This window comes from Myotis yumanensis, unplaced genomic scaffold, assembly GCF_028538775.1.
Source record: "Myotis yumanensis isolate MYYU_CA2020_CCGP unplaced genomic scaffold, mMyoYum1.0.hap1 SCAF_24, whole genome shotgun sequence".
Classification (NCBI taxonomy): Eukaryota; Metazoa; Chordata; class Mammalia; order Chiroptera; family Vespertilionidae; genus Myotis; species Myotis yumanensis.
In genome coordinates, this window is record NW_027223775.1 from 10192710 (window position 1) to 10216430 (window position 23721).

The window sequence follows — 23721 nt, forward strand, 5'->3', positions numbered from 1 at the left end:
TCCCAGCTGCCAATCATAGGGGTTGGTGGGAGCCTCCACGGCAGCACTAAAGCGGGCCTTAGCCGTCACTTGGACATCCCTCAAGGGGTCCCAGACTGGGAGAGGCCCCAAGGATGGCTGAGGGACCCTCCAGAGTGCATTGATTTTTATGCACTGTGCATCTACTAATATTATAATAACTGTGTATGGTGTCAGAGGGGCATGAGATTGATTGCATGATTTCTTAGTCCATTATATAATGTCTAATCATTGGGGTGTACCCCTGAAATGAACCTAATGTTCTATGTCAACTGTCATGTAAAAAATGTTTTTAAATTTCCATAGGACCATGTTACCTTCATAGAGTCATTTTTTACCTTAAATATGTTTTGTACAGGTTTTTCAAGAAGAGAGATCTAAAGCTAAAGAATAAAGAAAAGTTGATAGGTATAAAATTGCAAAATAAACCAAAGTCAAACACAAACACAACCGTAAAAACCATAAAGATAAAACCCGAGGTAAAATGCGTTTGGAGACCCCATCCCCTGTCTTTCGATACCAGGACCGAAAAGCGAGAGGCTCTGAGAAGTTGTGGCTGTTGCTCATTGGACCACAGAGGGGTCATGGCCAAGCTCCCATCGAACGTTCACCTCACCTCGCACCCCATCTACCTCAGTATCTGTGGGCCCTTGTTGTATGAGGACGAGAACCAGGGCATGTGGCTGAATATCGTCATGGACACAGTAGGTGTCTTGCAAGTACGGTTTCTCCAAGTAGACATCCCAAGTGGCCATATCGCACTCACCACCCGCTCGCTGACCTCGAGCACCATCCCTTTGCTGTGGATGCTCTACCCTGGTGACCAGTACCTGGACTCCATGTGCCGGTTCTAGTGCATCGTGCACCACGTCAAGGATAATTGTGTGGAGGAAATGATACTTGAGCTGATGGAAGACTCGTAGGACATCTGATAGGTTCCCTGGCTCTTGTCAACCTGAACCCCAGTCCTGCTGGCCTGCCGGTGGGATGTGTATAATTCCCTTCAGCTTTTTAATAAGCTCTGTAGTTCTATCTGCCACCCCCTGGGTGCAAGGGCACATTGATCTCTCTTTCTCTCTCTCTCTCTCTCTCTCCCTCCTCTCTCTTTTCTTGTTCTTGTTCTTCTTCTTCTCTTCTCATTTCTCTCTGTCTCTCTGTGTCTCTCTGTCTGTCTCCCTCTCCCTCAAATCAGTAAAAGCATATTGAGCCAAGCTAATGTTTCTCAGTGGTTGAGGGACGACCTATCAACCCGGAGGTCACAGTTCGATTGTTCGTCAGGGCACAGACAAGAATTAAACAATGAGCCCTAGCTATTTTGGCTCATGGATAGAGGGTTGGACTGTGGACTCCGGAAGGTCCCAGGTACAATTCTGTTCAAGGGCACATGCTCTGGTTGTGGGCTTGATCCCAAGTAGGGGGCGTGCAGGAGGCACCCAATGTATGATTCTCTCTCATCATTGATGTTTCTCGCTCCCTTCCTGTATGAAATCAATTCTATTTAATAAAAGCATCATATGCTAAGTGTCCAGTCGACTGCTCATCTATTCAACCAATCAAAGCATAATATGCAAATGATATACTAACGTTGCTCAACTGCCCACTATGACATCCATTGACCAATAGGGACAAGACATTCAGACTGGTAGGTCAGCTTGCTGTTGGGTGCTGGCTGATCGGAACTGAGTGAGACATGCTGGACACACTCTGGAGCCCTCCCATGGTCCCTCCCCAGCTGGCCAACCTCCCATGTCCCTCCACAGACCTAATGTGGCACCGGTGGGGTGCCTTGGCCTGGCATGTGCCCTCTCGCAATCTGGGACCCCTCGGGGGATGTCAGAGAGCCAGTTTCGGCCGATCTCCGCAAGCCAGGCCGAGGCACCACACAGGTACACGAATTCCCCCAAACATTCGTGTGTTTTTTTGGAAGAGGGTATTATTGGGTGACAAACCTCAGGAGATCAAACGATGAGAACGCTGGTCATTGAAATGAAAAATATTTCCAGTGATGTCTTCGAGCTTTTTCTACTGGGGCTGGGCTAATATTTTCAAGTTTAAGGACTTTTTGTTTGTCATTCTCTGTTTACTATATTTTTACTAGAGGCCCGGTGCACGAATTCATGCACCAGTGTGATGCCTCATCCTGACCTGCGGGATTGGGCCGAAACTGGCTCTCCAACATCCCCCGAGGTGTCCCAGATTATGAGAGGCCACAGGCCAGGTTAAGGGACCCCACCGTTGCACCATTAGGCCTGGGAAGGGACAGGGGAGGTTAGCCACCTGGGGAGGGACCATGTGAGGGGTCCAGGGTGTGTCCAGCATGTCTCACTCAGTCCCCATCAGCCAGATCCCAGCAACAAGCTGACCCTCCAGTCTGAATGTCTTGTCCCTAGTGGTCAAAGCATGTCATAGTGAGCAGTTGAGCAGTCTTAGTATATCTTTTGCATATTATGCTTTGATTGGTTGAACAGATGACCGGTCGACATGACACTTAGAATATTAGGCTTTTATTATATAGGACTGATTTCATTCAGGAAGGGAGCGAGAAACATAATTGATGAGAGAGAATCATACATCGGGTGCCTCCTGCACGCCCCCTACAGGGGATAGAGCCCACAACCAGAGCCTGTGCCCTTGACCAGAATTGAACCTGGGATTTTCCAGAGTTCACAGTCCAACCCACTATCCACTGAGCCAAACAAGAGAGGGCTCATTGGTTAATTCTTGTCTGTGCCCTGACCAGGAATTGAACCATGACCTCCGGGTTCATAAGTCATCCCTCAAGCACTGAGAAACACCAAGTTGGCTCAAAATGCTTTTATTGATTTGAGTGAGAGGGAGAAAGACAGAGAGATACAGGGAGACAAAGAGAGAGAGAGAGAGAGAGAGAGAGAGAGAGAGAGAGAGAGAGAGAGAGAAAGGAGGAGGAGGAGGAGACGAAGGAGAAGAAGAAGAAGAAGAAGAAGAAGAAGAAGAAGAAGAAGAAGAAGGAGGAGGAGGAGGAGGAGGAGGAGGAGGAGGAGGAGGAGGAGGAGGAGGAGGAAGAGGAGGAGGAGGAGGAGGAGGAGGAGGAGGAGGAGGAGAAGGAGAAGGAGAAGGAGAAGGAGAAGGAGAAGGAGAAGGAGAAGGAGAAGGAGAAAAAGAAAAAGAAGAAGATGAAGAACAACAACCAGAAGAATAAGAACGAGAAGAGAGAGAGAGAGATCAATGTGCCCTTGCACCAGGGGTTGGCAGATAGAAAAATGGAGATAATAAAAAGTTGAACAGAACTATACACGTCCCACCAGCAGGCCAGCAGGACTAGGCCTCAGGTTGACAAGAGCTAGGGACACCATCAGGTGTCCTAGGCATCTTCCATCAGCTCAATGATCCTTTCCTCCATTCCATCCACCTTGACGTGGTGCACGATGTGCCAGAACCGGTACATGTGGTCCACGTACTGGCTGCAAGAGTGGAGCATCCACATCAAAGGCATGGTGTACGAGGTCAGAGGGCTGGGGGTGAGATTGATATCCTCACTGGGGATGTCTTCCTGGTGCAACCGTACTTGCAGGACATCTTCTGTGTCAATTATGAGGTGCAACCATGTGTGACGGTTCTCATCCTCATACCACGAGGGCCCACGACTCAGGCGGACCAGGTGCTAGGTGAGGTGCACCTTCGACGGGAGCTCGGCCATGACCCCTCCGTGGTCCAAGGAGCAACAGCCACAGCTTCTCAGAGCCTCTCGCTACTTCAGTCCTGGTATCGAAAGAGAGGGGATGGGGTCTCCAAATGCATTTTAACTCGTCTTTTATCTTTATGGTTTCTATGGTTGTGGTTGTGGTTGCCTTTGGTTTATTTTGCAAATTTATAAATCTCAACTTTTCTTTCTCTTTAGCTTTAGATCTCTCTTCTCAAACAACCTGTACAAAACGTACTTCATGTAAAATATGATTCTATGAAGGTAACATGTTCCTATGGAATTTTAAAAATATTTTTTTAAATTACAGTTAACATAGAACAATAGGTTCATTTCAGGGGTACACCCCAAAGATTAGACTTTATATAATGGGCTAAGAAATCATGCAATTAGTCTCATACCCATGTGACAACATACACAGTTATAATATTACTAGAGGCTCGGTGCCCAAAAATCTATGCACTCTGGGAGGTCCCTCAGCTAACCCTGGGGCCGCTCCCAGTCTGGGAACCCTTGAGGGATGTCTAACTGATGGCTTAGACCCGCTTTAGTGCTTACGTGGGGGCTCCTACCAACACCTGTGCTTGGCAGCTGTTCGCCTGGCTTAGGGCTGAGTGGTGCTCCCCTGTGGGAGTGCACTGACCACCGGTGGACAGCTCCTGCCATGGGTATCTTCCCCCGGTGATCAGTGCGTATCAGAGAGACCAGTCGTTCTGCCGGTTTTTGATTTGCATATTAGCCTTTTATTATATAGGATTGACTCAATGCTCTACTTGACTGTGCCATGACTATTCTTTCGTTTTTTTCATATAGTTTTACTGATTTCAGAGAGGAAGGGAGAGGGAAAGATAGAGAAAGATCAATGATGACAGAGAATCATGGATCTGTTGCCTCCTGCATGCCCCCTACTGGGGATAAAGACTTTAACCCTGGCATGTGCCATGACTGAGAATCAAATCCACATCCCCTGGTTCCTAGATTTAAGCTAAACAACTGAGCCATGCCAGCCAGGCTCTTTTCTTTTTTTCTTAATTAAATCTTTGTAGTTGGTTCAACTTTCTTTTGGTCCTGACACCACCACCGTTTTTCTGATCATTTCATAGGGAACTCACAAACCATAGAACAACCCACCCCATGCAAATAGTATGCTTTACCTTTAACTCCTGGCAGAGGAACAAAGCTAACGTCTACATCCAGTTGGGTTTCTTGACAGTGGTCTTGCTTCTCAACTGCGGGTGAGAGAGGCAAGACCAAAATATTCAAGGACAGACAGATACTGAGATAGCTGATCGGGAAAACAAGAAGCAAAGAGTCAGGTGAAATAGCAAGTAGGATTCCTGAGGTCTCATAACATCACTTATAGAATGATCTCTCCCTTCCCCAAACCACAGCCATGCTCGTGGCAAGAGTTGTATGGTTTTTCTGCTAAACTCACAAAGTCCAAATTCCTCCCTCAGATCAGACTCCATCCCCAATGCTTCTTCCTTCTCCTCGCATCCATTTTTTCTTACCTGTTCATCTGGCTCTGAAGGCAAAGCACTGTTCTTTGCTCCTTTCCTCTTTGACTGGTCTTTGCTTCCCCCTGTCACCTGCAGAAGAAAGAACATGGCCATGATACACCAGTTCCATGGAGTCCTTGTACCAGGAATGTGTTCAGAAAAAACAAGGTTCTCCTGACTCACACCCCAGAAACCAGTCGGTGAGACAGGTGGTGGTGACGAAGGAAAGAGGTTTATTCAGATGCCGGCATCCTGAGAAGATGGTTGAAGCTCATCCCAAAACACATCTGCACATCTCAGTGCAGGCAGAGGCTTTTATAAGGAGGGAGAGGCCAAACAGAGCAAAGAGGTCAGGGGGCGGGGCTTGAGTAGTTTTCTACTAGCTGACAGGCACAGTCAAATCTGATATGGATCTTGCAAGTGGTCAGGTGATGGTCCAGTGTGCATCATCCTAGACTTTGTCCTCCTGGTTCTAAGGTTGAAGGTCATCAAATTTCCCAGAACTGGGAAGTTCAGAGTTCATATCTTGTAAAATTAGTTCCTAGGATTATTATACAAACATGCTGTTTATCTACCAGCTTCATTATTATCAGAGTCTGCAATTACAGGAGTAATTTGGAAAGAATAGTTTGGTGAGTCATAATTCCCACCTTGACATAAATGCTGAGATGCTTCGTTCTTCTTCAAGGCATTTCCACCCTTTGAAATAGTCAAATTGGCACTAGCCAGTTTGGCTCAGTGGATAGTGTTTGCCTTGGTACTGAAGGGTCACTGGTTTGATTCCCAATTAAGAGCACATGCCCAAATTGTGTTCTTGATCCCCAGGGAGGGACTTGTAGGAGGCAGCTGATCCATGATTCTCTCATCATGGATGTTTCTACCTCTCTCCCTCTCCTTTCCTCTCTGAAAAAAAATTAAATACAACTCCCAGCTCAATGACCTGGACTGAGGCAAACTCTTCCCCAGTTAGGAAGGAAAGATGAATGGGGTGCTAAGGGAATGTCAGACATCTGCCTGTTGGCATTTAGGAGAAGCAAAAAAAAAAAAGGAAAATGAAAAAATGGAAGGAAAAAAACATAATTCAAAAGTCACCCTCATACTGCCCTCGAAGGAATCGAGACAGAGTGTCTGCAATGCGACACGTGACAGATTTCAAGGCATAGGCTCTTTTATAAAAAAATTTTATACATATTTTTTATTGATTTTAGAGAGGAAAGGAGAGAGAGATAGAAATATCAGTGATGATGAGAGAGATTCATGGACCTGCAGCCTCCTGCACACCTCCACTGGTGATTGAACCGGCAACCCAGGCATGTGCCCTTGACTGGAATCAAAATCGGGACCCATCAGTCCACAGGCCAACGCTCTATCCACTGAGCCAAAAAAGCCAGTGCTCATCGGTTAATTCTTGTCTGTGCCCTGACCAGGAATCAAACTGTGACCTCCGGGTTCATAGTGTGTCCCTGAACCACTGAAAAACACCAGATTGAATCAAAATGCTTTTATTGATTTGAGAGAAAGGGGGAGAGACAGAGAGACACAGAGAAAAAGGAGTTGAGAAGAAGAACAAGATCAAGAAAAGAGAGAGACGAGAGAGAGAAAGAGAGAGAGAGAGAGAGAGAGAGAGAGACATCAATGTGCCCTCGCACACTGGGGGTGGCAGATAGAACAACAGAGCTTAGTAAAAAGGTGCACAGAACTATACACATCCCACCGGGGGGCCTTCAGGACTGGGGCTCAGGTTGACAAGAGTGAGGGACCCCATCACATGTCCTGTGAGTTGTCTATCAGCTCAAGCATCATTTCCTCCACTCCATCCTCCTTGATGTGGTGCACGATACGCCAGAACCGGTACATGGAGTCCACGTACTTGCTGCCAGCGTAGAGGATCAACATAAAGGGCCTGGTGCTCGAGGTCAGCTGGCTGGTGGTGAGTGCGATATGCCCAATGGGGATGTCTTCCTGGCGCAACATTACTTGCAGGACACCTCCTGTCTCCATGAGGAGATGCAGCCAAGTGCGCTGCTTATCGTCCACGTACACCGAGGGCTCATGGATCATCAGGCAGATGGGGTGCGAGTTGAGGTGCACCTTCGACGGGAGCTCGGCCATGACCCCTCCCTGTTCAAAGGAGCAACAGCCACAGCTTCTCAGAGCCTCTCGCTACTTCGGTCCTGGTATCAAAAGAGAGGGGTCGGGTCTCCAAACGCATTTTACCTTAGCTTTTATTTTTATGGTTTTTAAGGTTATGTTTGTGGTTGCCTTTGGTATATTTTGCAAACTTATAAATCTCAACTTTTCTTTCTTTTTAGCTTTAGATCCCTGTTCTAGAACAAATGGTACAAAACATACTTGAAGTAAAACATGTCTCTGTGAAGGTAACATGGTCCTATAGAATGTTTAAAATATTTTTTTAAATGACAATTGACATAGAAAATTTGGTTCATTTCAGGGGTATACCCCAATGATTAGACATGATATAATGGACTAAGAAATCATGCAATTAACCTCATACTCATCTGAAACCATACACAGTTATTGTAATATTACTAGAGGCTCAGTGCACTAAATTCATGCACTTGGGGGGCGTACCTCAGTCAGTCCTGCAGCCTCTCCCACTCCGTGATGCCATGATGATGTCCAACTGATGGCTCAGGCCCTGTGGCAGCACACTGACCACCCGAGGACAGCTCCTGCCATGAGCATCTGCCCCTGTGGTCAGTGTGTGTTATAGCGACCAGTCGTGCTGCCGATTGGTCTATTTGCATATTAGCCTTGTATTATATACGATTGACTCAATGCTCTACTTTACTGGGCCATGACTATTCTTTTGTCTTTTTCATATAGTTTTACTGATTTCAGAGAGGAACGGAGAGGGAGAGAAAGAGAAAGATGAATGATGACAGAAAATCATGGAGTGGTTAACTCCTGCATGCCCCCTACTGGGCATCAAGACTATAACCCGGTCATGTGTCATGACTGGGAATCAAATCAACATCTCCTGGTTCCTAGGTTTAAGCTAAACAACTGAGCCATGCCAGCCGGGCTCTTTTCATTTCTTTTCTTTATTTTCTTTTTTTCTTAAGTAAAACTTTGTAGTTGATTCAACTTTTCTTTTTGTCCTGACCCCACCACCTCCTTACTGATCATCTCAGTGGGAACTCACCAACCGTAGAACAACACACCCCATGCAAATAATATACTTTACCTTTAACAGCTAGCAGAAGAACAAAGCTAACGTCAGCGTCCACGTGGGCTTCTTAGCAGGGGTCTTGCTTTTCAAGTGCTGGTTAGAGAGGCAAGATCAAAATATTCAGAGACAGACAAATACCTGTGATACCTCATCAGGCAAACAGGAAGCAAAAGGACAGGGGAAACACAAGTAGAATTCCTGAGGTCTCATGACATCACTTATAGAATGATCTCGCTTTCCCTAAACCTCAGGCATGCTCTTGGCAAGAGCTGTATGGTTTTGCTGCTAAACTCACTTCAGTCCACAAAGTCAAAATTCCTCCCTCAGATCAGCCTCCATCCCCAATCCTTCCTCCTCCTCCTCCCATCCATCTTTTTCTTGCCTGTTCTTCTTGCTCTGAAGGAAAAGCACCGTTTTTCACTCCTTTCCTCTGTGACCGGTGTCTCTGCTTCCCCCTGTCACCTGCAGGAGAAAGAACATGACAATGATACACTTATGTCAGGTGTCCATGAATCAGGAATGTGTCCAGAAAAAACAAGGTTCCTATTACTCACACCCCAGAAACCAGTCCCATGAGACAGGTGGTAGTGAGGAAGGAAAGAGGTTTATTCAGGTGCCGGCAACCTGAGAAGGTGGGGGAAACTCGTCCCAAAACCCATCTGCACATCTCAGTGCAGGCAGAGGCTTTTTTAAGGAGAGAGAGGCCAAACAGAGCAAAAAGGTCAGGGGGTGGGGCTTGAGAAGTTCTCTACGTGACGACAGGCACAGTCCAATCTGATAAGGATCTTGCAAGTGGTCAGGTGTCGGTCCAGTGTGCGTCATCCTAGCCTTTGTCCTCCTGGTTCTAAGGTTGAAGTTCATCAAATCTCCCAGAATTGGGAAGGACAGAGTTCATAACTTCTAAAATTAGTTCCTAGGATTTTTATACCAACATGCTGTTTATCTACAAGCTTCATTATTAGTCAGAGTCTGTATTTATAGGAGCAATTTGGAAAGAATGGTGCAGAGAGTTGTAATTCCCACTGTGACATGAATGCTGAGATGCTTCGTTCTTGTTAAAGATGTTTCCACTCTTTCAAAAAGTCAAATTTCCCATGTCCAGTTTGGCTCAGTGGATAGAGTGTCGGCCTGCAAACTGGAGGGTCCCGGGTTTGATTCCCTGTCAAGGGCACATACCCAGGTTGTGGGTTTGATCCGCAGTGAGGGACTTGCAGGAGGCGGCTGATCCATGATTCTCTCATCATGGATGCTTATAACTCTCTCCCTCTCCCTTCCTCTCTGAAATCAATAAAAATATATTTCAAAAAAAATGCCCATGCTCTATCCACTGAGCCAAACCAGCTCAGGCTCTAGGTCGTCTTTAAATGACTACCCACCTGGTATGTTAAACCATAAAAAATAATAAACTATTTAAAAACAATGTGCATGTCTTCTGAATGCAACACTTGCTTAATATGTTTTTAATGTTTTTATTGACTCAGAGAGGAAGGAAAAGCGAGAGGGAGGGAAACATCCATGATGAGAGAGAATCACGGATCTGCCGCCTCTCACACGCCCTCGACAGGGGATCGAGTCCGCAACCCCGACATGTGCCCTTGACCGGGAATCGAACCGTGAACTCCTGGGTGATAGGTTGACACTCAGCCACTGAACCACGCTGGCTGGGCCCAAAGTGCAATATTTTAAATATGAGAAACACACCTTAGAAACACGTCCCTCACACTCCCCAGTCCTCAGCCTTAAAGTTCTCAATGTACATTTGCAAACACTTTCTTACAAGAGGAGAATTTATTTATTTTAAAAATATATTTTATTTATTTTTTACAGAGAGGAAGGGAGAAGGAGAGAGAGTTAGAAACATCAATGAGAGAGAAACATCGATCAGCTGCCTCCTACGCACTCCCTACTGGGGATTAGCTCACAGCCAATGTACATGCCCTTGACTGTAATTGAACCTGGGACCATTCAGTCTGCAGGCCTATGCTCGATCCACTGAGCCAAACCTGTTAGGGCCTTCATTAAGAGAATTTAATCAGCAGTCAGTGATCTCTTTAATGCAAGCATGGAGGTCCTGAAATTGACTTCTGGGGCTCCCTCCAGCTCCGTCTCCAACCGTCTCTCTCTGCTGCAATGCTAGATGACATTTATGATCGCTAGACTTTATTGGGGCTATTTAGTGCTGAAAAAAATTAAAAAACTCAAATGCATCTAGAGCTGGACGCTAAAGCCACACACACAGAGCCGGTTCGAGACTTCAGGATAAGAACCCTGGCAACCCTCGTAATTCCTCAAAGGAAAGAGATCATCAGCATAAAACACCCGTAATTTTACAAAATTTCGTTCTTTTTTTTCGGAGAGGGTAGTATGGGTTGACGAAACTCAGGAGATCAAAGAATGAGAAAGCTGGTCATTGAAATGAAAACCATTTCCAGTGATGTCTTCGAGCCTTGTCCACTGGGGCTGGGCTAATATTTTCAGGCTTAAGGTCTTTTTCTTGTCTTTCTCTGTTTAATACATTTTTACAAGAGGCCCGGTGCACGAATTCGTGCACCAATGTGGTGCCTCGGCCTTGCCTGTGGGGATCGGCCGAAACTGGCTCTCTGACATCCCCGGGGGTGGCCTAGATTATGAAAGGGCACAGGCCAGGCCAAGGCCCCTCACCGGTGCACCATTAGGTCTTGGGAGGGACACGGGAGTTTGGCCAGCTAGGGAGGGACCAAGGGAGGGCTGCACGGTGTGTCCAGCATGTCTCACTCAGTCCTGACCAGCCAGACCCCAGCAGCAAGCTAAGCTACCAATCTGAATGTCTTGTCCCTGGTGGTCAATGCATGTCATAGCGAGCAGTCGAGCAAACTTAGTATATCATTTACATATTATGCTTTTATTGGTTGAACAGATGACCGGTCGACTGGACACTTAGCACATTAGGCTTTTATTATAAAGGATTGATTTCATACAGGAAGGGAGCGAGAAACATCAATGATGAGAGAGAATCATACATCGGGGCCTCCTGCACGCCCCGTACTTGGGATTGAGCCCACAACCAGAGCATCGGCCCTTGACCAGAATCAAACCTGGGACTTTCCAGAGTCCACAGTCCCACCCTCTATCCACTGAGCCAAAAAAGCCAGTGCTCATTGGTTAATTCTTGTCTGTGCCCTGACCAGGAATTGAACCATGACCTCTGGATTCATAGGTCTTCCCTCAACCACTGAGAAACACCAGCTTGGTTCAAAATTATTTTATTGATTTGAGAGAGAGGAAGAGAGTAAGAGAGAGACAGAGAGAAAGGAGAGGAGAGACGAAGAAGAAGAAGAAGAAGAAGAAGAAGAAGAAAAAGAAGAAGAAAGAGAGATAGATGAGAGAGAGAGAGAGAGAGAGAGAGAGAGAGAGAGACATCAATGCACCCTTGTACCGAGGGGGTGGAAGATAGAAAAAAAGAGCTTAGTAAAAAGGTGAACAGAACTATACACGTCCCTCTGGAAGGTCAGCAGGACAGGGGCTCAGGATGGCAAGAGCCAGGGACCCCATCACATGTCCTACGAGTCTTCCATCAGCTCAAGGGTCATTTTCTCCACGCTATTCTCCATGACATGGTGCACGATGTGCCAGAACCGGCCCATGGAGTCCAGGTACTGGGTGCCAAGGTGGAGTGCCCACCACGAAGGCATGGTGCTCGAGCTCAGCTGGCTGGTGGTGAATGTGTTATTCCCACTGGGGTAGTCGACCTGGCACAACTGTACTTGCAGGACACCTCCTGTCTCCATGACGAGATGAAGCCATGTGCGATGGTTGTCATCCTCATACAGCGAAGGTCCACGGATATCCAGGTAGATGGGGTGCGAGGTGAGGTGCACCTTTGACAGGAGCTCGGCCATGACCCCTCCCTCAGTGGTCCAAGGAGCAACTGCCACAGCTTCTCAGAGCCTCTTGCTACTTCTGTCCTGGTATCGAAAGACAGGGGATGGGGTCTCCAAATGCATATTTCCTCAGCTTTTATCTTTATGATTTTATGGTTGTGTTTGTGGTTGCCTTTGGTTTATTTTGCAAATTTATAAATCTCAACTTTTCTTTCTTTTAGCTTTAGATCTCTCTCCTAGAACAAATTGTAACAAATGTACTTAATGTAAAATATGACTCTATGAAGGTAACATGGTCCTATGGAATTTTAAAAATGTTTTTAAATGATAGTTAATTTAGAATGTTAGGTTCATTTCAGGGGTACACCCCAATGATTAGACATTATATAATGGACTAAGAAATCATGCAATTAATCTCATACCCATCTGACACCATACACAGTTATGATAATATTACAAGAGGATCAGTGCACAAAATTTATGCAATTCGGGATGTCTCTCTGCCAACCCTGCAGCCTCTCCCAGTCTGGGACCCCTTGAAGGATGTCCAACTGCCACCTTAGGCCTGCTATAGTGCTGACATGGAGGATTCCACCACCCCACTGTGCTCAGCAGCTGTGAGCCTGGCTTTTGGCTTAGCGGTGCTCGCACTGTGGGATTGCACTGACTACCAGTGGACCCCTCCTGCCATGAACATCTGCCCCCACTAGTCAGTGGGTGTCATAGAGACCAGTCATTCTGCCGTTTGGTCCATTTGCATATTTGCCATTTATTATATTGATTGACTCAATGCTCTACTTTACTGTGCCATGATTATTCTTTTGTTTCTTTCATATAGTTTTACTGATTTCAGACAGGAAGGGAGAGGGAGAGAAACAGAATTATCAATGATGACAGAGAATCACGAATGGGTTGCCTCCTGCATGCCCCCAACTGGGGATCAAGACTGTAACCGGCGCCCTAACCATTTGGCTCAGTGGATAGAGCGACGGTCTGTGGACTGAAGGGTCCTGGGTTCGATTCCAGTCAAGGGCATGTACCTTGGTTATGGGCACATCCCCTGGGGGGTGTGCAGGAGGCGGCTGATCGATGATTCTCTCTCATCGATGTTTCCAACTCACTATCCCTCTCCCTTTCTCTCTGTAAAAAATCAATAATATATATATATACTGTAACATGGGCATGTGCCCAGACCGGGAATCGAACCGAGATCTCCTGGTTCCTAGGTTTAAGCTAAACAACTGAGCCATGCCAGCCGGGCTCTTTTTATTTTATTTATTTTCTTTCCTTTCCTTTCCTTTCCTTTTCTTTTTTTCTTAATTAAAACTTTGTAGTTGGTTCAACTTTTCTTTTTGTCCTGACAACACCACCTTCTTTCTGATCATCTCCGAGGGAACTCACAAACCGTAGATAAACCCAACCCACGCAAATAATGTGCAAATAATATGCTTTACCTTTTAGAGCTGGCAGAGGAACAAAGCTAATGTCAGAGTCCAGGTGGGCTTCTTAACAGCGGATTTGCTTCTCAGGTGCTGGTGAGAGAGACAAGACTAAATTATTCAGGGGGAGACAGACATCTGAGATAGATGGTTGGGAAAACAGGAAGCAAAGTGACAGGTGAAACAGCAGGTAGGATTCCTGAGGTCTCATGACATCACTTATAGAATGGTCTCTCCCTTCCCCAATCCTCAGCCATGCTCTCGGCAAGAGCTGTATGATTTTGCTGCTAAACTCACTTCAGTCCACAAAGTCCAAATTCCTCCCTCAGATCAGACTCCATCCCAAATCCTTCCTCCCCCTCCTCCCATCCACCGTTTTCTTACCTGGTCTTCTTGCTCTGAAGGCAAAGCACTGTTCTTCGCTCCTTTACTCTGTGATCGGTCTCTGCTTCCCCCTCTCACCTGCAGAAGAAAAGAAATGACCATGATACACATCTTCCGAGGATTCCATGTACCAGGAATGTGTCCAGAAAAAAGAAGGGTCCCCTGACTCACACTCCAGAAACCAGTCCCATGAGACAGGGCATGGTGAGGAAGGAAAGAGGTTTATTCAGGTGCCGGCAGCCTGAGAAGATGGAGGATACTTGTCCCAAATCCCATGTGCACATCTCAGTGCAAGCAGAGGCTTTTGTAGGGAGGGAGAGGCCAAACAGAGGAAGGAGGTCAGGGGGAGTGGCTTGAGAAGTTCTCTATGTGACGACAGGCACAGTACAATCTGATAAGGATCTTGCAAATGGTCAGGTGTCAGTCCAGTGTGCGTATTCCTAGACTTTGTCCTCCTGGTTCTAAGGGTGAAGGTCAGCAATTCTCCCAGAACTGGGAAGGTCAGAGCTCATATCTAGTAAAATTATTTCCTTGGATTCTTAAACAAACATGCTGTTTATCAACAAGCTTCATTATTAGTCAGAGTCTGCATTTATAGGAACAATGTGGAAAGAATGGGGAGGGGAGTTGTAATTCCCACTGTGACATGAATGCTGAGATGCTTCATACGTCTTCAAGGCATTTGCACACTTTGAAAAAGTCAAAGTGACCCTGGCCAGTTTGGCTCTGTTGACAGAATGTTGGCCTGTGAACTGAAGTGTCCCGAGTTTGATTTCCAGTCAAGGGGACATGCCCAGGTTGTGGGCTTGATCCCCAGTGAGGGACTTGCAGGAGGCGGCCAATCGATGATCCTCTCATCATGGATGTTTCTAACTCACTCCCTCTCCCTTTCTCTCTGAAATCAATAAAAATATATTTGAAAAAAAGTTTGACGCTCTATCCACTGAGCAAAACCAGCTAGGGTGCTAGGTCGTCTTTAAATGACTACCCACCTGATATGTAAAACCAAAAAAATAATAAACTATTTTAAAACAATGTGCATTGGATCTGAATGCAACACTTGCTTAATATTTTTTAAATGTTTTTATTGACTCAAAGAGGAAGGAAAAGAGAGAGGGAGGGAAACATCCATGATGAGAGAGAATCATGGATCGGCCACCCACCACAAGCCCCATAATGAGGATATGTGACCTTGACCGGGAATCGAACCGTGACTTCCTGGTTGATAGGTTGACACTCAGCCACTGAACCACGCCGGCTAGACTGGAAGTGCAATGTTTTGAATATGAGAAACAAAGCTTAGAAACACATCCCTCACGCTCCCCAGTCCTCAGCCTTAAAGTCTTAATTTGCATTTGCAATAACTTTCTTGCAAGAGGAGAATTTTTTTTTTTTTTAGAAATTATATGTTATTGATTTTTCACAGAGAGGAAGGGAGAGGTAGAGAGAGTTCAAAACATCGATGAGAGGAAAACATAGATCAGTTTCCTCCTGGACACTCCCTCCTGGAGATGTGCCCACAGCTAAGTTACTTGCCCTTGACTGAAATTGAACCTGGGACCATTCAGTCTGCAGGCAGACGCTCTATCCACTGAGCCAAACCAGTTAGGGTCTGCAATAGGAGAATTTAATCAGCAGTCAGTGATCTCTTTAATGCAACCACAGATGCCCTGAAATTGATTTCTGGGGCTCCCTCCAGCTCCCCCTCCAGCCGCCGCTCTGGTGCAATGCTAGATGAATTTTATGATAACTGGGTTTGTTTGGGGCTGTTTAGTGCTAAACACACCTAAAAACCCAATGCATACAGAGCTAGATGCTAAAGCCATACACAGAGCCATCTCAAGCCTTCAGAAGATGAGCCCTGGATTCCCTCATAATTCCATAAAGGAAAGAGATCATCAGAATAAAACACCCATAATCCCCCAAACATTCGTTCTTTTTTTGGAGAGGGTAGTATCGGTTGACCAACCACGGGAGATCAAACAGTGAGAACGCTGGTCATTGAAATGAAAACTATTTCCAGTGATGTCTTCGAGTCTTTACAACAGGAGCTGGGCTAATATTTTCAAGCTTAAGGTCTTTTTCTTTGTCTTTCTCTGTTTAATATTTTTTTACTAGATGCCCAGTGCACGAATTCATGCACCAGTGTAGTGCTTCGGCCTGGCCTTTGGGGATTGGGCAAAACCGGCTCTCTGACATCCCCCGATAGGTCCCATATTACTAGACGGCACAGGCCAGGCCAAGGGATCGCACCGGTGCCCAAATAGGTCTGGGGAGGGACACAGGAGGTTGGCCAGCTGGGGAGGGAACAAGGGAGGGCTCCAGGGTGTGGCCAGTGTATCCAACTCAGTCCCGATCAGCCAGACCCCAGGAGCAAGCTGACCTACAAGTCTGAATGTCTTGTCCCTGGTGGTCAATGCATGTCATAGCAAGCAGTTGAACAACTGTAGTATATCATTTGCATATTATGCTTTGATTGGTTGAACAGATGACCGGTCGACTGGACACATTATATAGGACTGATTTCATACAGGAAGGAAGCGAGAAATATCAATGATGAGAGAGAATCATACATTGGGTGCCTCCTGCACGCCCGTACTTGTGATCGACCCCACAACCAGAGCAACGGCCCTTGACCAGAATCGAACCTGGGACCTTCATAGTCCACAGTCCAACCCTCTATCCACCGAGCCAAACAACTAGGGCTCATTGGTTAAGTCATGTCTGTACCCTGACCAGGATTCGCACCATGACATCCGGGTTCATAGGTCATCCCTCAACCACTGAGAAACACCAGCTTAGCTAAAAAAGCTTTTATTGATTTGATAGAGAGGGAGAGAAACAGAGAGAGACAAAGAGACAGAGCGACAGAGAGAAAGGAGAAGAAGAAGAAAAATGAGAAGAAGAACAAGAAGAGAGAGAGAGAGAAAGAGAGAGAGAGAGAGACATCAATGTGCCCTCACACACATGGGATGGAAGATAGGACAACAGAGCTTAGTAAAAAGGTGAACAGAACAATACACGTCCAACCGGCAGGCCAGCAGCACTGGGGCTCAGGTTGACAAGAGCCAGGGACCCCATCACATGTCCTACGAGTCGTCCATCAGCTCAAGGACCATTTTCTCCATGTCATCCTCCATGATGTGGTGCACGATGCGCCAGAACCGGCCCATGGAGTCCAGGTACCGGTTGCCAAGGTGGAGCGTCCACCATGAAGGCATGGTGCTCGAGGGAAGCAGGCTGGTGGAGAGTGCGGTATACCCACTGGGGATGTCATCCTGGAACAACTGTACTTGCAGGACACCTCCAGTGTCCTTGACGAGATGCAGCCACGTGCGCTGGTTCTCGTCCTCATACACCGAGTGCGCACAGATACTCAGGCAGGTGGGGTGCGAGGTGAGGTGCACCTTCGATGGGAGCTCGGCCATGACCCCTCCGTGGTCCCAGGAGCAACTGCCACAGCTTCTCAGAGCCTCTTGCTACTTCTGTCCTGGTATCGAAAGACAGGGGATGAGGTCTCCAAACACATATTTCCTCAGCTTTTATCTTTATGATTTTATGGTTGTGTTTGTGGTTGCCTTTGGTTTATTTTGCAAATTTATAAATCTCAACTTTTCTTTCTTTTAGCTTTAGATCTCTCTCCTAGAACAAATTGTAACAAACGTACTTAATGTAAAATATGACTCTATGAAGGTAACATGGTCCTATGGAATTTTAAAAATGTTTTTAAATGACAGTTAATTCAGAACGTTAGGTTCATTCCAGGGGTACACCCCAATTATTAGATATTATATAATGGACTAATAAACCATGCAATTAATCTCATACCCATCTGACACCATACACCCTTATAATATTACTAGAGGCTCAGTGCACAAAAATCAGTGCACTCTTGGGGGTCCCTCAGCCAACCCTGAGGCCTCTCTCACTCCGAGACCCCTTGAGGAATGTCCAACTGATGGCTTAGGCCCGCCTTAGTGCTGCTGTGGAGGCTACCACCACCCCCCTGTGTTCGGCAGCTGTGTGCCTGGCTTTTGGCTGAGCAGCACTACCCCTTTGGGAGTGCACTCACCACTGGTGAACAGCTTCTGCCATAAGCATCTGCCCCTGGTGGTCAGTGTGTGTCATAGCGACCAGTTGTTCTGCCATTTTGTTGATTTGCATATTAGCCTTTTATTATATAGGATTGCATTTACTCAATGCTCTACTTATCTGCACCATGATTATTTTTTCGAATTTTTCACATAGTTTTACTGATTTCACAGAGGAAGGGAAAGGGAGAGAAAGAAAGATCAATGATGACAGAGGATCATGGATTGTTTGCCTCCCGCATGCTCCCTAGTGAGGATCAAGACTGTAACCCCATCATGTGCCATGACTGAGAATCAAATCGACATCTCCTGGTTCCTAGGTTTAAGCTAAACAACTGAGCCATGCCCGCCAGGCTTTTTTTCTTTTCTTTTCTTTTCTTTTCTTTTTCTTAATTAAAACTTTGTAGTTGTTTCAACTATTCTTTTGGTCTTGACAACACCACCTTCTTTCTGATCATCTCAGAGGGAACTCACAAACCATAGAACAAGCCACCCCCATGCAAATAATATGCTTTACCTTTAACAGCTGGCAGAGGAACAAAGCTAAGGTCAGAGTCCAGGTGGGCTTCTTAACAGTGGTCTTGCTTCTCAAGTGCTGGAAAGAGAGGCAAGACCAAAATATTCAGGGACAGACAGACATCTGGGATAGCTGAACGGGAAAACAGGAAGCAAAATTGACAGCTAAAGGAGCACGTAGGATTCCTGAGGTCTGATAACATTACTTATATAATGATCCCTCCCTTCCCCAAACCTCAGCCATTCTCTTCGCAAGAGCTGTATGGTTTTGCTGCTAAAATCACTTCAGTCCAAAAAGTCAAATTCCTCCCTCAGATCAGACTCCAACCCCAATACTTCCTCCTCCTCCCATCCATCTTTTTCTTACCTGTTCTTTTTGCTCTGAAGGCAAAGCACCTTTCTTTGCTCCTTTTCTTTGTGACTGGTCTTTGCTTCCCCCTATCACCTGCAGAAGAAAGAACATGGCCATGATACACCAGTTCCATGGAGTCCTTGTACCAGGAATGTGTTCAGAAAAACAAGGTTCCCCTGACTCACACCCCAGAAACCAGTACCGTGGGACAGGTGGTGGTGAGGAGGGAAAGAGCTTTATTCAGGTGCAGGCAACCTGAGAAGATGGGGAAGCTTATTCCAAATCCCTTCTGCACATCTCAGTGCAAGCAGAGGCTTTTATAAGGAGGGAGAGGCCAAACAGAGCAAATAAGTCAGGGGGCGGGGCTTGAAAAGGTCTCTACGTGCCGACAGGCACAGTCGAATCTGATAAGGATCTTGAAGGGGTCAGGTGACAGTCCAGTGTGCGTCATCCTAGATTTTGCCCTCCTGATTCTAAGGTTGAAGGTCATCAAATCTCCCAGAACTAGAAAGGTCAGAGTTCATATCTTGTAAAATTAGCTCCTAGGAGTCGTTTACAAACATGCTGTTTATCTACATGATTCATTTTTAGTCATACTCTGTGTTTACAAGAACGATGTGGAAAGAATGGTGAGGTGAGTTGTAATTCCCATGAATTACATGAATTTATGTAATTACTGTGACATGAATGCTGAGATGCTTCATTGTTCTTCAAGGCGTTTCCTCCCGTTGAAAAAGTCAAATTTTCTCAAGACAGTTTGGCTCAGTGGATAGAGTTTTGGCCTGCGAACTGAAGGGTCCCTGGTTTGATTCTGGGTCAAGGGCACGTGCACAGGTTGTGGGATTGATCCCCAGTGAGGGACATGCAGGAGGAAGCCTATCCATGATTCTCTCATCATGGATGTTTCTAACTCTCTCCCTCTCCCTTCCTCTCTGAAATCAATGAAAATATATTTGAAAAAATAGGCTGACACTCTATCTCCTGATCCAAACCAGTTCGGACGCTAGGTCGTCTTTAAATGACTACCCACTTGGTATGTTAAACCAAAATATATATATCATATTTGAAAACAATGTGCATTTAATCTGAATGCAACACTTGCTTAATATTTTTTTTAAAGTTTTTATTGACACAGAGAGGAAGGGAAAGCAAGAGGGAGAGAAACATCCATGATGAGAGAGAATCATGGATTGGCCGCCTACCACACGCCCCCTATAGGGGATCCAGCCCGCAACCCGGGCATGTGCCCTTGACCAGGAATCGAACCGTGACCTCCTGGTTGATAGGTCCACACTCAGCCACTGGCCATGCCAGCTGGGTCCAAAATGCAATATTTTGAATACGAGAAACACACCTTAGAAACACATTCCTCACGCTCCCCAGTCCTCAGCCTTAAAGGTGTCAATTTGCATTTGCAAACACTTTCCTGCAAGAGGAGAATTTAATCAGCAGGCAGTGATCTCTTTAATGCAACCACGGATGCCCTGAAATTTATTTTGGGGCTCCCTCCAGCTCCCTCTCCAGCTGCCTCTCTCTGGTGCGATGCTAGAAGAAATTTATGATCACTGGGCTTTGTTTGGGACTGTTTAGTACTAAATACAACTAAAATACCAAATGCATCCATAGCTTGATGGTAAGCCATATACAGAGCCGACTCTAGCCTTCAGGAGACTAGCTCTGGTATGCCTCATAATTCCTCAAAGGAAAGAGATGATCAGCATAAAACACCCATAATCACCCTAACATTCATTCCTTTTTGGAGAGGGTAGTATCAGTTGATGAACCTCTGGAGATCAAACAATGAGAATGCTGGTCATTGAAAGGAAAACTATTTCCAGGGATGTCTGAGGGCCTTGTCTACCGGGGCTAGGGTAATATTTTCAAGCTTAAGTTCTTTTTCTTTGTCTTTGTCTGTTTAATATATTTTTACCAGATGCCTGGTGCACGAATTGGAACACCAGTGTGGGGCCTGAGCCTGGCATGCGGGGATCGGCAAAAACTGGCTCTGTGACATCCCCCGAGGTGTCCCAGATTACGAGAGAACACAGGCCAGGCCAAGGCACCTCACCTGTGCCCCATTAGGTCTGGGGAGAGACACGGGAGGTTGGCCAACTGGGGAGGGACCATGGGAGGGCTCCGGGGTGTGTCCAGCATGTCTCACTCAGTCCCGTTCAGCCAGACTCCAGCAACAAGCTGACCTACCAGTCTGAATGTCTTATCCCTGGGGGTCAATGCATGTCACAGCAAGCAGTTGAGCAACCTTAGTATATCATTTGCATATTATGCTTTGATTGGTTGAATAGATGAACAGTCGACTGGACACTTATCATATGATGCTTTTATTAAATAGGATTGATTTCATACAGGAAGGGAGCAAGAAACATCAATGATGAGAGAGAATCACATCAGGTTCCTCCTGCACGCCCCCTGCTGAGGATTGAGCCCACAACCAGAGCATGTGCCCTTGACCAGAATTAAACCTGGGACCTTCCCGATTCCACAGTCCAACCCTCTATCCACTGAGGCAAGCAAGTTAGGCCTCATTGGTTAATTCTTGTCTGTTCCCTAACCATGAATTGAACCTGGACCTCCTGGTTTATGGGTCGTCCCTCAACCACTGAGAAACACCAGCTTGGCTCAAAATGCTTTTATTGATTTGAGTGAGTGGGAGAGAGAGAAAGGGAGACAGAGAGACAGAGAGACAGAGAGAAAGGATAAGATGAAGAACAAGAAGAAAGAGAGAGAGAGAGAGAGAGAGAGAGAGAGAGAGAGAGAGAGAGATCAACATGCCTTTGCACCCACAGGGTGGCAGATTGAACCACAGATCTTAGTAAAAAGGTCAACAGAACTATACACATCCCACCGGCGGGCCAGCAGGACTGGAGCTCAGGTTGACAAGAGCCAGGGACCCCATCCTATGTCCTATGTGTCTTCCATCAGTTCAAGTATCATTTCCTCCATGTAGTCTTCCTTGACGTGGTGCACGATGCGCCAGAACTGGCCCCTGGAGTCCTCATACTGGGTGCCAAGGTGCAGCGTCCACATCAAAGGCATGGTGCTCGAGGTCACCGGGCTGATGGTCAGTGGGATATGATCACTGGGGATGTTTACCTGGCACAACCTTACTTTCAGGACACCTCCTGTGTCCATGACTTGATGCAGCCATATGCGCTGGTTCTCGTCCTCATACACCGAGGGCCCACAAATACTCAGGCAGTTGGGGTGTGAGGTGAGTGGCACGATCGATGGGAGCTCGGCCATGACCCCTCCGTGGTCCAAGGAGCAAAAGCCACAGCTTCTCAGAGCCTCTCACTTCTTTGATCCTGGCATCGAAAGACAGGGGATGGGTTCTCAAAACGCATTTTACTTCGGCTTTTATCTTTATGGATTTTCCGGTTGTGTTTGTGGTTGCCTTTGGTTTATTTTGCAAATTTATGAATCTCAACTTTTCTTTCTTTTCAGTTTTAGAGATCTCTTCTAGAACAAACTGTACAAAAACTACGTAAGGTAAAATATGACTGTATGAACATAACATGGTCCTACGGAATTTAAAAACATTTTTAAATGACAGTTAACATAGAACCTTAGGTTCATTTCAGTTGTACACCCCAATGATTACATTATATAATGGACTATGAAATCATGTAATTAATCTCAAAACCCATCTGACACCATACAGAGTTCTGATAATATTACTAGACGCTCAGTGCACAAAATTTATGCACACAGTGGGGTCGCTCAGCCAACCCTGCCGCCTCTTCCTGTCCAGGACCCCGTGAGGAATGTCCAACTAACAGTTCAGGCCCGCTATAGTGCTGCCATGGAAGCTCCCACCATCCCCCTCTACTCTGCAGCTGTGAGCCTCGCTTTAGACTGAGTGGCACTTCCCCTGTGAGAGCACACTCACCACCAGTGGACAGCTCCTGCCATGAGAATCTGCCCCTGGTGGTCAGTGTGTGTCATAGCGACCAGTTGTTCTGCCATTTGGGTGATTTGCATATTACCTTTTATTATATAGGATTGCATTGACTCAATGCTCTACTTTACTGTGCCATGACTATTCTTTCATTTTTTTCACATAGTTTTACTGATTTCAGAGAAGAAGGGAGAGGGAGAGAAAGAAAGATCAATGATGACAGAGAATCATGGATTGGTTGCCTCCTGCATGCCCCCTACTGTGGATCAAGACTGTAACCCGGGCATGTGCCATGACTGGGAATCAAATCTACATTTCCTGGTTCCTAGGTTTAAGGTAAACAACTGAGCCATGCCACCCGGGCTCTTTTCTCTGCTTTTCTTTACTTTTCTTTTCTTCTTTTCTTAATTAAAACTTTGTAGTTGCTTCAACTTTTCTTTTTGTCCTGACACCACAACCATCTTTCTAGTCATCTCAGAGGTAACTCACAAACAACAGAACAAACCATCCCATGCAAATAATATACTTTGCCTTTAACAGCTGGAAGAGGAACAAAGCTAACGCCTGCGTGCAGGTGGGCTTCTTAGCAGTGGTCTTGCTTCTCAAGTGCTGGTTAGAGAGGCAAGACCAAAATATTCAGGGACAGACAGACACCTGGGATAGCTGACCAGGCAAACAAGAAGCAAAGAGACAGTTGAATCAGCAATTCGGATTCCTGAGTTCTCATAACATCACTTATAGAATGATCTCTCCCTTCCCCAAACCTCAGCCATG

At 46.1% G+C, this 23721-nt stretch overlaps 3 protein-coding genes and 1 pseudogene across 3 annotated transcripts; all 4 read right to left on the reverse strand.

Moving 5' to 3' along the window:
• Positions 1–6960: 6960 nt before the first annotated feature.
• LOC139000496 (T-cell leukemia/lymphoma protein 1A pseudogene) lies at positions 6961–7308 on the reverse strand (annotated as a pseudogene).
• Positions 7309–11928: 4620 nt separating this feature from the next.
• On the reverse strand, positions 11929–12267 carry LOC139000497 (T-cell leukemia/lymphoma protein 1B-like). Its single transcript, XM_070402656.1, has one exon. It carries the CDS (start codon positions 12265–12267, stop codon positions 11929–11931), a length of 339 nt encoding a protein of 112 aa, XP_070258757.1.
• A 4894-nt stretch (positions 12268–17161) lies between these two features.
• On the reverse strand, positions 17162–17500 carry LOC139000498 (protein p13 MTCP-1-like). The gene has a single exon (XM_070402657.1). It carries the CDS (start codon positions 17498–17500, stop codon positions 17162–17164), a length of 339 nt encoding a protein of 112 aa, XP_070258758.1.
• Positions 17501–21953: 4453 nt separating this feature from the next.
• LOC139000499 (T-cell leukemia/lymphoma protein 1A-like) lies at positions 21954–22292 on the reverse strand. Its single transcript, XM_070402658.1, has one exon. The coding sequence runs from the start codon at positions 22290–22292 to the stop codon at positions 21954–21956; it is 339 nt and encodes a 112-aa protein (XP_070258759.1).
• Positions 22293–23721: the final 1429 nt, after the last annotated feature.